Here is a 13,607-nt window from a genome sequence, read left to right on the forward strand (position 1 = left end):
TGGAGGTTGCTGTGAGCTGTGATGCAACAGCACTCTACCCAGGGTGACAACTTGAGCCTCTGTCTCAAAAAAAAAAAAAAAAAAAAAGAATTTTATCCAAAAAGCAACTATAGAATGCTAGTAAAAAGGAATAATCAGAATCAAAAAAGCTCCCAGAAGTTAAAAATATAATTATCAAAATAATCAAAAAGAATTTTGTAGTAATAGTTTTGAGAAGACTAAAGATCAGTGCAACAATACAAAAAAATGGGGGAAATTTTCTTTAATACTAAGAGGGAGCCAGGATAAGAACATAAGAACAAATCCACAAGGTCTGAGATCTATTTAGTTGGAGTTGAAGAAATTTCTAACAGAGACAATAGAAGAAATATTCAATGGAATAAAATTCCCACCACTGAAGGCCCAAGTTCCAGAGTAAACTGACCCACAGAGAAAAATTTTAGTAGCTTCCAGAAAGGGGGAGAAATGATCTCTATAAAAGTACAAAAATCAAACAGATATCAGACTTCTCTTTAGAAAATAATACAACAATGACTTCTGACCCAAAGGAAAATTATCTCGAACTTAGAAATATATATCCAACTAGTAGAGTGAATACAGCCATTGAGAAACATGCAAGAGCTCTTAAAAAGTTTGCTACTTACGGTACCATGTAAAAAAGAATCTTTCACAATACAAAAAAAGGAATACAGGAAAAAGGGGAACCTGCATATACAATTTTTTCCAGTAAAGGAAGATGGTAGATATTAAAAAATTATTGGATCTTGAGGCTTGGGTTGGAATAAAATGGGTATATTTCTGCCTCCCTGTAAGGAGGTCATACTGCTTAGTCCTCAGCAAATATTCATATCATAGTATTATTTGTGTATTCTCAGAGGGTTTACATTTTTATAATTTAATGTACAGAAGCGGCACAGAAGGTTCAATTATAATAACAGCACAGAAAGCAAATGTTACTAACCTTTAAATAACAGTAAAAGTCAATAGAAGGTAGTGATGGAAGGGAGAGTGAGGATGGAGAATATGTAAGCATGCTAAACTCCTCATGAAAGACACGGACTTAGATCAGAGGCTTTCAAACATTATGGTTTCAGGAACCCTTCAAAAAGTAGGGAGGACACCTCTCCAAAACTACTTCTGTTTATGTGGGTTATGTATACTGATATTGGCCATATTTAGAAATTTTTTAAAAAATGTAAATAGCTATGTTAAACTCACAATAAACTTACAAGTTGACATAAGAAACAAATTTTTATGAAAAACTATTATTTCTGAAACAAAACATGATTAAGTGAAAGAAGAGCACTGTACTACATTTTTGTAAAACTCTTTAGTGTCTAGCTTAAAAGAAGGCTACTGAATTATCATATCTGCATCTGCATTCAATCTGCTGCAATATTCTGTTCCGGTTAAAGTGTATGAAAGAAATCCTGCCACCCAGTATGCATCTGGCAAAAATGGACATGGCAAATCCCTGTCAGGGTTTCAGAGACTCTCAGAGGTCCTTGAACTATGACAATTTTGAGAATCAACTACTTTAGAGAAAGAACCTCAGTCTAAACATAAACTGAAAAATAAAATTATAAAAATATTTAGAGCTATAATGATAGTACCAACGAGAATAGACACCAAAAAATCCCAAAGAAGTTAAAAATGAGTTTACGTCTGGAGAGTTGCTTTTGGAAAATGAATGAAAACAGGACTACCTTCTCATTTTACAGCTTTCTTCAAATTATACTCTAGTATTTCTACTTATCTGTAGTTAATAGTTTAAAATTTTTTAAATTTCTTTAAAAATTTAAAGGGTAACCTTAATCAGTGGGTGACTATATCCCTGTAAGACTGCACTGAATATTCCTCCTCTTGTCCCCAAGCATTTCTAAACTATACTTACCACTACACTGTAACTGACCATTTACCTATTTCACCAAAAAGGTCTTCAATTTCTGACGTAGACAATAATGTATTCTATTGGTTATTGTTTCCCCAATGCCTAATAGCAGAGCAGGTACTCAACAAATTATTGAGTGACTTAATTGGCTGGTAGAAAGTCCATGAAATGAGGCCAAGGAATTCAATATTTACTAGAATTTTTTTTTTTAGTTAATACACACATACACACCCCAAGTTTATAATCTAATTGAGAAATGACATTATGATTCTTATTTTTGTTTTTCTTTACAACATAACTGAAACACAAGGGAGGAAAAGTTGGGCTCTTTCATGATGAACAGAAAGTAAGAGATTAGATACTAAAATACATTGCTATAGGTTTCTTTAATCTACTAGATTTAGTATGATGTGTACTATAAAAACATGATACAATAAATGTATTTATACTTCATTACATTAGTTTTGTTTTTCTAATGAGTATTTACTACTTTTGTTTCATTTAGTCCATCAGGAAGAATACATTAAGTTCGTTAATGACAACATGATATTCACATTTTGGTCAAGTAACAAATTTTCACCCATTTTGCCATATTACTTCATCTAATATGTCTACAAAATCCTTTGGGTATATTCTCCTTTCAGATCATAACTAAGCCATTAGTTTTTCCAAAACTATAGTCTTTAATGTTACCCTTTTACATTTCTTTTCTTTTCTTTTCTTTTTTTGAGACAGAGTGTCACTATATCATCCTTGGTAGAGTGCAGTGACATCACAGCTCACAGCAACCTCAAACTCTTGGGCTTGAACGATTCTCTTGGCTCAGCCTCTCCAGTAGCTGGGACTACAGGCACCGGCCACAACGTCCGGCTATTTTTTGTTGCAGTTGTCATTGTTGTTGTTTAGCTGGGTTCAAACCCACTAGCCTCGGTGTATGTGGCTGGTGCCCTAACCACTGTACTACAGGCGCCAAGCCCCTTTTACATTATTTTTAAGATGAATATACTTACTAATAAAACTTACTATACTAAAAATACTACGAAATATTATTGTCCAAGCACACTGTAGAAAACGAAACTAATTTTAGCTATTTTAAGTACATGTTACTATTTCATTTTTATACAACTAAGATTGTATGACAATCTTATGATAAACAAGATTTAAAAAAATATAACAAAGAGATTTTACCTTTAGTACTGAAGTCATGAACACAGAGAGGCCCATTAGAATAAAAATCATTAGCCCTGTAACCCGCTGTTCACGAATTCCCAAAAACTTGGGTTGTTCCCCTGGAGCAGAACATTCAGATTCAACTTTCAAGCTGTTGACATGACTTATTGACAACACTGTTGCAGCCACAAACCATGGAAGTCCCATGACAGAGCAAACTCCCAACATAACACCAACCATGAGCAAATCAAGGTGATAGCCAGCTCCTTTCTGAAAAGGGAAAGCAACGTGCATATTTGTAAGTCTAAAGAGTTCTTTCAGTTTAAAATTCTTTATTAATTATAAAGAGAGAAGAAACTACTATTCATCTTACATCTTTTAATGTTCAAATCATTTTGAAAATACCTTAAACCCTTTAAGAAATCACAAAGTTTCAGACAAAATTTTAAAATCACCTTCAATTTGTGCTCCTTTCTGTTGATGATTACAGCTGTAATTTGTTGATCCATGAAGATGAGAATGGTACAAAGCAGAGCAGGAATAGCAGCTATTAGTAAGGTCCACCAAGGGTTGTCTCCCAATGGGCTTATGATCCAGCCCCTATTTGGATCAGTAGGCTGTCAAAAAAAAATAAAATAATAAAGAAAAAAGTTTCCTTCCTCTAGTGCACAGCATGGCCAAGGTCTATTCCAAGAAATGCCAATGGACAGAATTGGGGCGTGTACAGTGAATTATTTTCAATGACAGTCACAGAGATTCTTCCCTTGCCTACAAGTATATATGCCTAGGCATGTGACTTAGCCACTCTTTCCATCTAGAAGTGGAGTCTATTTCCTTTCCCTTGTAACATGGAATGACCTTTTGACTTACTTTAACTCACAACATAAGGCCAAAGTAACACTGTGTGATTTCCAAGTCTACTTCAAGAGACCTTGCAACTTCTTCTTTAACCTTCTTGGAACCCTAAGATTATTACGCTGTTGAGTAAGCCTAGATAAGCTTTCTTTTTTTTTTTTTTTTTTTTAAGACAGAGCCTCAAGCTGTCCCCTTGGGTAGAGTGCCGAGGCATCACAGCTCACAGCAACCTCCAACTCCTGGGCTCAAGCGAGTCTCCTGCCTCTGCCTCCCAAGTAGCTGGGACTACAGGTGCCCACCACAACGTCCAGCTACTTTTTGGTTGCAGCCATCATTGTTGTTGGGCAGGCCTGGGCTGGATTCGAACCTGCTACCTCAGGTATATGTGGCTGACACCCTAGCCACTTGTGCCACAGGCACCGAGCCTAGATAAGCTTTCTTAAGGATAATGTGGTGGACGGGATGGGAGAGTGGCAAGGCTCCTATCTCAGCTGCTGTTTCAACCCTCTGAGCTGAGGCTCCAGAGGTAAATGAGGTCATATTGCCCCCATCAAACCAATAGATGATTGCAGCCGCAGACCAAGCCCCTATGCTGGGACTAAGCCCAGTCCCAACTGCTATAGAATTATAAACAAATTAAGGTTGTTGTTCAAAGGCATTACATTCTGAAGAAATGTGTTAGCAGGATTAAATAAGCAAACCAGAATGTCATTTCAATGTGTTCTTATATACTTTGTACAAGGTGAAATCAATCTGCCTACTAGATCAACTCCTAAACCAAACTGCTTTAAAGACCCTGAGACTTTGACAGAGTCAGTACAAATCAGAATTAGCATATAGAAAACTATTTTTCCCAGGCAACTACTAAAAAAAAAAATCTGTTTTGTATCCCTAAGCAACAAATAGCCACTGGTTTATTCCTTACCTCAAATTTTTCAGGAACATGAAGTTTAGGAGATGGAACTCCTACAAGGTAGTCAATTGCAACCATTATTACTATTGTGAGAAATACAGCAAAGTCACTGATTGTTGATCGCACCTATGTTAAAGGAAATATGTTAATATAAACAGAGATATATTGTGTCCTTTCAAAATAATTCATCTTTCACAGATAATATGTCACTAAAAAGTATGAATGGGGATTTTCATTAGTGACAATGTTATTAATTACATACATTTATGTCTAATTCTTTCCCAGAAGATAAAACATTTCACAACTAATCTACTCATTCTCACAATACTATCATCTTCCTACTGTGCTCTCTGATATGTAATAACTATTTTATACTATGAACAATTTTCCTCAAACAATATGTTATTGTTTTGAAGTAAAACAAGGAAATAAAAATTAAAGACATAAATATTACCAGAATTTTAAAATTAGATCCCAGTTACCTTGGTAGGAAAATAACGCTTGGTCTTAAATTGCTTGAGGAATGAAGACAGGAAAAATGTTGTAAAAAACAAGATGACACACCAAAAGAGAACATCTGGAATATAAGGTCCATGAAGACCACAAGCTGATCCTACAAATACACCATGAAATGTTTTACATTCCTAGAAAAAAGGAGAGAGAGAAAAGAAAAAAAGAGAGATGAAAGAGATTCTTAAATATCAAACAGATTGATATACTTCACTGACTCTAAGATGCAACTGATTATAAAACACGTGGTTAATTTGTTTCATTTTCAAAAAAAAAAAATCACCAAATTCAGTATACCATTAATTAATTGTAAGACACATCCTGAGTTCAGAGATATTATAATCTAAAAAATAAACACATTTCTCAGTTCACTGGAATACGATATTCTGCCAACTTTAATTCAGTGATACAGCATGATATTACACAACTATAGAAATCTATTGACTTGATAACTGAAAAGGAACCAGAGAGTAACAAAGACGCATGCCATAAAATCCTTTTCTAACTCATACTCTAATGTGGCTTATTTTAACAAAACAAGTCAGGAATACCAAAAGAAAAATAGCTAAATGTTTCATTATCTTCAATATCCATGTACTGATGGATCATGGAGATAAAAGCTATACCTATCAAAAAACAAAACAAAACAGAACAAAACCCACATGCCCTTTCTGTTTGTAAAGAAAACATTCTGAAAAGACCTATTCAGAGCTGTCCAAGCTTTTCTTTTTTCCTCTGCTGCACGTTGGAAGAAAAAGAGTTGTTTGGGGCCACACATTAAATACACAACACTAGTGAAAGCAGACTGGGGGGAGAGTTAGGTGCCTACACGCTTTACAGGATATCTGATACCACAGACAAGCAAAAAAGTCCTAACAAAATCAGCCTGTGGCCCGCAGGCTGCAAGCCAGATACCCCTCATTACATATACCCCTAATAATATGAAGACATCCTACGTATCATGAAATAAATTATTTTTAACAAATTACTTTTATTTGAACAACTCTATTAACTATGCTTCTTACATACCAATAAATGACTTTTAAAATATAAAATAGTAAAGCATGAATCTAACTCAAATTACTGATTTTTATTGCTTTAAATTAGCACTGTCCAATAGACATACCACTGTCCATTGTGGTAGAAATGTCATATCTTCACCAGCCAATACAGAAGCCAGCAGTCACATAAGTTATTGAGAGCCTGATATGTAGATAGTTCACTGAGAAACTAAACTTTTAATTACTCATATTTAAGTTTCATTTTAATACGCACATATAGCTAATGGATACTATACTAGATAGCACAGCCTTAAATTAACACTGGGATAAAATTTTAGTTACCTTTAAATTATACAGTTAGGGGCTAAATATCACCTTTAGTAAGAAAGGAATAACCTACAGCTGCTTATACAACTGTTATACAGTTGTTATACAGCTGCTTATACAAAATATAGCTGTTTCTTATATAACATGAAAAGCACCAGAGTGCTTGCTTCAGAGCTCATATACTAAACAGCACCAGAGAAGCTCAATGCATCTGAATTTTACTTTGGAATGCTAGCATCACTGTATATCCCAACCTTAGAAGTGTTCAAAACGAATATTCTAGGAATAAAAGAAAATATTCTAGGGACAAAATACAAAGCATCTGTAGTAGTATTCAGTGCACAATAAGTGCTCATTGCATTTTTTTTTTTCATTTATCATCACTTAGCGCTTGAGTCAGACTTATCTCTAGGAGCTAGACATGGTTCACTTAAAACATTCAAAATATAACCACAGCACACATGATCCTCTAAATAAGCTGTCCACAAAGGAGATGAACTGATAAAAAGCAAGCAGGACAAGTGGACACAAAACGTGATACATATAATGTCTAGAATATGGAACCACAGTTACGGTAAATATTTCCTTCAAATTTATCCATTTAGGTAGAATTTGAAACTAGAAGTATATGTACATCTTTCTAATAATTATATCTTGGAAGTCAAATATAGTCTACCTTTATCTCTTTAACCAGCTTCATTCTTTCAGCCTATACTTTTTAGGGCATGATACAGTAAAACAATTGGTAACTACTATCTGGTCACAGCACTACATTTTGAAAACATACTACATATTCATTGATCTAGAAAAAAAGTATGTCTAATCAGAAAAGTCTAAACGAATCAGAATAATATGTATTTAAGAAACTCTTTATTGCATAATATACTCACAGAAACAGTGAGATTTCCCCAGGAAATACTGTGTGCTGTTATATTCTCTTTATTCCACAGCTCTAGCGTTTCATTGCTAGGGTTAGGAGGCTCAGTACACACACATCTGAGAAATTAGAGTAGGATAAATTTTTAAGGCTCCTGGATTTCATGTTTACATTATGCTAAATCAATTACACAATGTGGCAGCTTTTAAATTCTCAACCTTTTTACCATGTTGCAAAACACAGAGACTAGAAAGTGAAAATACATCAGAAACAACAGAATGGAATATGGTTTGAATTACATAAATAAAATCAAACTAATACAAATATCAACTAAACGTTTACTTAATGAAACTAGTAAAATACACCCTTGGAGGGGCACTATTTTCTTTAAAACTCTGAGAAGATACCACCACGTTTAGCAACATTACACTCTCCTAACTCTATTTAACCTCCATAGCAATTACTGCTGCCTCTGCCCACCCATCACACGTGGGGACTCACAGTAAATTATACTATTAATTCTTTCTTCCTTTTTATTTGTGAGACAGAGTCTCACTACTCTCCTCAGTAGAGTGCAGTGGTATCAGAACTCACAGCAACCTCAAACTCTTACGCTCAAGTGACCCTCTTGCCTTAGCTTTCCTAGTAGCTGTAACTATAGCAACCTCAATAATGTCTGGCTATTTTTAGAGATGGCGCCTCACTCTTAACTCAGGCTTGTCTTGAATTCCTAAGCTTAATCAATCTATTGGCCTCGGCCCACTAATAATTTTTTGTACAATTGCTACCTAGTAGTGCTCCCTCTTTATTGGTCTTGAGACTTACTCTTAAAAAAATAAATAGGCTAAGGCACCTGCCACATACACCAGAGCTCGTGGGTTCTAGCCCCCCAAATCTAGCCCAGCCCGCCAAACAACAATGACAACTACAACCAAAAAATAGCTAGGTGTTGTGGCAGGCACCTATAGTCCCAGCTACTTGGGAGGCTGAGATAAGAATATCGCTTAAGCCCAAGAGTTTGAGGTTACTATGAGCTATGAGGCCACGGCACTCTACCCAGGGTGACAGAGTGAGACTCTATCTCAAATAAACACATGGGTTTTTTTTTTTTTTTATTAAGACAGTACTAGGAAAGTCTTAGGAAGTAGCGTGCCAGAGTGAGACTCTATCTCAAAATAAATAAATAAATAAATAAATAAACACACAAGTTTTTTTAATCAAGACAGTACAAGGAGAATCTTAGGAAGTCAGAGAGTTCAGTTCACACCCAGAATATTTCTGCTGCCTAAAAAAAGCAATACACAAAAACGTTCTTTATATTTAAAAATGGGGTGGGGTACCCTAAATAGTCCCAAATAAGATTATAAACTATTTGAGAAAAGGCAAGAAGATAGATTCTGGAGTCTGTCCAAGTAATATCATTAACTAGCTATATGACCTAAGACAAGCTTTAACCTCCAAGAGCCTCGATTTCTTCATACACAAAAGGGGCTATGATATGAATAATTAAGTACCATTAGAAATACAAATTATAAATTTATAATATAAATTAGGCAATAGTTCTAACACAGTTTCTGCAAGATCTCATAGAATGTTAGCTGAATTAATGCTATTCACATGTAATTGGTCACCAGGAAGAAAACATTGCCCTAATTGGCCAACACTAACTATAAAATTTATGCTTCATAAAGATCAAAGGAACAAAAGGCAGCGAAACAGAGAACGTTTCAAATTAAAGCAATTAAGAACAAAGGAGGTAGGACATTATATATTTAGAATCAAAGTGTCACTAACATTTTCCAATAGGTCAATGTCTTATAGGAATTTTCACATCCCTCTCTACGTCAGCCATCAAAGCTGCGGGCACATAAGTGACAGTAGCAGAGGAAAAAGGAAAATGATGACAAATGGAAGGAAGGGGGAGAGTATAGGTATTTAGGGCCCATAGAAACAGGAAAACTAAATCTGTATCCTTTACAGTCTTTTGGTAACCACATTTCTCAATGTAAGTTAATCAAATGCAATACTGCACTTACACAAGCATGACTGTTAAAGACAGCAAATATAGGAATCTACTGAAATGCATTCATATTTGCCAACCTTTTTATACCTATTAGATGTGACTTTTAAAGTCCTATTTTAGTCTAGAGTTTAAAATTATTTTCATTTCATACTCATCAACAAAGAAAATATTCCACTAAATGTCAAAGAGTATACTAAAATTCTACTAAAAAAATTTATTAAAAATTATTAACCTTTAAAAATTAATGACATGAAAAATGTGAAAAACATAAATTTTAAAACTATATCCTATATCCTAGTGTACATTCAGACTTTAGTTAAAGGATTTAAGATACAATTATAACTGCCCAATTCAAATATACTGTAGATTAGTTGTCCAGTAATCAGATTTAAATTAGCCAATCTAATTCAAAAAGACTAAAAACACACACATTTGAATGATTTCAGTTAACAAAAAATGACTGAATTTGATCAACTATATTTATGTCCATTGAATGCTTTACCAAATTACATCTGAAACAAACATGTCCAACTATCACATGCTAGCTGGGTAGTTACATCTAGATACAGTATCACGATGCAAGAAGTGCATTTTCTTAGGCTCTGACATCTCTGCAAAGACACATTTTAATATTAGGAGAAAACAGAAACACTTACGAGTAGCTGGTCAGTTCATCTAAGTTGTTGTGCATATTAAATGCATATATTTCACCTAAATGAAAGAGCTTCTCCAAAGCCTCATAGATGAATATGATACAAATGAGAGCTGCAAAAGCCTCCTCTGTAAATCGAGTAATATAACACACAAGGCTGCTTGCATCTGTTGCAACCAAAACAATGCACAAAAAAGAAGTCCACAGACCAATACTGGTTCTTAAAGACAGGTAAGAAAGGTGATAATCTCTGTTTAAAAAGAAAAAATGTGAACAAGATCAACATATGTATGTGGAGTATTATTTATACCCCACAATTTTTATAACAAGCAATTCAAACAGCATAAAAACATATAATTTCTAAAAAAGAGAGTGAACTACAGAATGACAAAATGACTACAGAAAACTCTGCTTCAACTGAAGACTAACTTCTTACTTACAGATCTGTTAGTTATTACATATAAAGGATTTGTAGAGAAAATTTACCATGTAATAAATATTTCAAAATTAGACCTCACTTTAGAAATCAGTTAGGAATTAATGATAGACTGTCTGTAAGAACAACTGTATCTGATTCTCTCTGAAGATGCAGAAGTCACACGCATCAATACGGTAAATAGAGCAATCATACCTACAGCTCCAACATCATTACCATCCCTACTACCATCTCCTTACCCACCATAATTTCTTATTTTAAATTTCAAATATGAAATTACTAGCAGAGTCTATACATCAGGTTATTGCATTCTCTTTCTGTTAGTCTCTGTAAGCATGCCAGATTAGAATCATTGTAAGTAGAGAATCAGAACAGAAGAGTTATATCAATCAAGTATTTGATAGCATGAAGTTAGTTCCAGGCTAAAATTGTGAACTCATTTATCTCACAAAGGAAACAGTATTGGCCATGATGAATTCAAAGTCTAACTATTCTAATACCCTATGTTCACTACCACAGAAAACAATCTTGCCAGTGGAAACTGACACTTCACTCTGATTGATTCAAGCCCCACTGTTAAACGTCAATGATTGGTAATGTTGGCATAGGCAATCTTACTTTCCTCATTTCCAAGTTATTAGGTTAGGAATGGTTTTATGGGCTAGGACAGGGCCAACCACATAGTAGCACCAAAATATTGAAGCTGTATGTATTTATCAGATCCTCTTTTTTAGCTATTAAATATATAGTAAAATTAACTAATAAACAAGATATAATTATAAATACATGCAAACACATGTGATGAGGAGAGAACTCTTACCTGCAGAATTTAAATAAAATTTTTTCAAACACTAGAACTGGACCTGTGCTCCCCAATATTGTCAGAGGTTGCCCAGCAAACAAAGAATAGGCAATCCCAGTTAATGATGCTCCAAAAAGAGACTCTATTGCACTCTGTTTAAGGAAAAAGAAATGAATAAAAGCAATACATCATAAACACATCTCTAACCTATTATGTGTATAATACACATAGGACATCTAGAAAATAAGAGTACTAATCAAGTAGTTATAAAGCAAAACACAACTGTGAGTCTTCAATTTAAACTTTAAATATGGAAAATTACAAATTCATTTTAAATCCATAGGAAAAAACTACTTTCTTTTGCATACTAAAAGTAAACATTTGAATTCAATTCAATACAGGTTGAGTATCCCTAATCCAACAATTCAAACTCCCAAAGTTTTCAAGCACAATGTGACACTCAAAGGAAATGCTCATTAGAGCATTTTGGATTTTGGATTATAGACGCTCAGCCAGTTTGTAAAATGCAAATATTCCAAAATCCTTTTAAAAAAAATCCAATATCCAAAACACTTCTTCTGGTCCCAAGCATTTCAGAGAAGGGATAATCAACCTTTGCAACAGGATGCAAGGAGCAAAGAGTAAACAGAAGAGACACACAAAAGGGCTCCAACTTTATCCACAGATGTTTTACTTCTTAAGTCTGCAGTCAGTACAAAAGGGTTATCTATTATTTTGAATACTGTTATATGTCTAAAATAGTATACTTTAAAAATACAAAATAATAAGTACTCGATATAGTGCTACAAAGTAAGAATCAAACAGGAAATAACATGAGGTCCTATCTTTTTCAAACTGATTTCTACAGGGCAATTTTCCCAATGTTTTAAAGAAATGAATACGAATGGCTTAATCAATTGATACCCAAACTGAAATACTCAACAAAATAAATGAGAAAAATCTCTCCTAAAGACCGAGAGAGTTAAATTCAAAGCTAGTACACTAACTCTGTACCACCACCACCATTATATTCTAACTGATCAAGTTATTAGATAGCAAGGCTGATGATGTACCATGAAACCTAGAAAAGGGGAAGGATAATAAAGTAAGGAAAGAAGGGGAAATAAAGTAAGGGAAGGAAAAGAAGCTCGTAACACACAGCCCTCCTGAAATGAGAGGCAGCGCAGCAGCAGAAGACAAGGGCGGCCAAACCCAGACTGGAAGAGAAGACTGGCTGTTACCTGGTGTGGAGTCATGGCCACACCTTCACCCTTTTAAACCTACGGTTTTTCGATTGTAAATGACAACTAAGGAGAGCTAGAAGATTGTCAGTGGTGTTTGCAAAAATACCTAGGAAGCACAGTGCCTGACTCAAGAAGAATGGCGGCAATGCTCATAAGCTTTAATAGCGGCTTCCAAAATCAAAATCACAAAATGACAGTACCCAGTGACAGTATAATTCAACTATCAGAATAAAAACAGGATCAAACCCACACGCAAATTTTGACTTTTGGCAACATAAAGAAGTGTCTGTATGAATGATACATTTGTAAACTGCATGGGATAAATTTGTTTTCTTGCCAATGGGAAAACAAGTTTATCCTAGGAGACACTATTAAGCCATCATAAAACTCTTCAATTAGAATATGCACACTTAAAAAACACATTGAGGCAGAGCTTAAGTAAAAGGAAAACAAAGTCTAACTAAATCAAGAGCCAGAAAAAAACCTGAGAAGAGAAGCCAGGAGAAAGCAAAATAAGAAAATCTTAACGCGGCAAATGGGCACAAAATGAAAACTTCCTGTCCCCAGCTTTGGGTTAAAATAGTAGATGTTGTCACAGGAAGACTTTCCTTTCACCCCAGCCCCTACTGCTGTATTTTACTACAAGCAAAAATTTCCCTTACCCCAGAGCTATTTTTTTCTAATTTTTGAAATTTTTGTTTATGTTTACTGTCAAACTGAAACCTGTTTTTCACTACAGAAAACACAGCCCCTAATTACACTGGCCTGCCTACTCACCCACACATTCAAAAATTTCCGTTTTACCCAAGAGAAGCCCTAACTTTCATTTCCCCTCACAAATGATATATATCTGTACCGCATTACTACTCTCCTACTCTACTAGGTCTTCAAACACTCCTTGCTAAT

General features: G+C 34.7%; 1 protein-coding gene across 4 annotated transcripts in view; it reads right to left on the reverse strand.

The window, feature by feature from the left end:
- Positions 1–13,607, reverse strand: part of SLC4A7 (solute carrier family 4 member 7) — a 117,576-nt gene that overhangs the window by 16,259 nt on the left and 87,710 nt on the right. For all 4 annotated transcript variants that reach the window (XM_003781758.2, XM_012804948.2, XM_003781759.2 and 1 more), the window contains exons 14-20: positions 11,476–11,609; positions 10,224–10,469; positions 7,558–7,663; positions 5,312–5,473; positions 4,842–4,955; positions 3,517–3,678; positions 3,080–3,331 (exon numbers count right to left, since the gene is read on the reverse strand). In XM_003781758.2, the coding sequence (XP_003781806.1) occupies positions 3,080–3,331; positions 3,517–3,678; positions 4,842–4,955; positions 5,312–5,473; positions 7,558–7,663; positions 10,224–10,469; positions 11,476–11,609 (1,176 nt within the window). The remainder of the gene's footprint in view (positions 1–3,079; positions 3,332–3,516; positions 3,679–4,841; positions 4,956–5,311; positions 5,474–7,557; positions 7,664–10,223; positions 10,470–11,475; positions 11,610–13,607) is intronic.

This window comes from Otolemur garnettii, unplaced genomic scaffold, assembly GCF_000181295.1.
Source record: "Otolemur garnettii isolate 467f Iridium unplaced genomic scaffold, OtoGar3 scaffold00002, whole genome shotgun sequence".
NCBI classification, from domain to species: domain Eukaryota; kingdom Metazoa; phylum Chordata; class Mammalia; order Primates; family Galagidae; genus Otolemur; species Otolemur garnettii.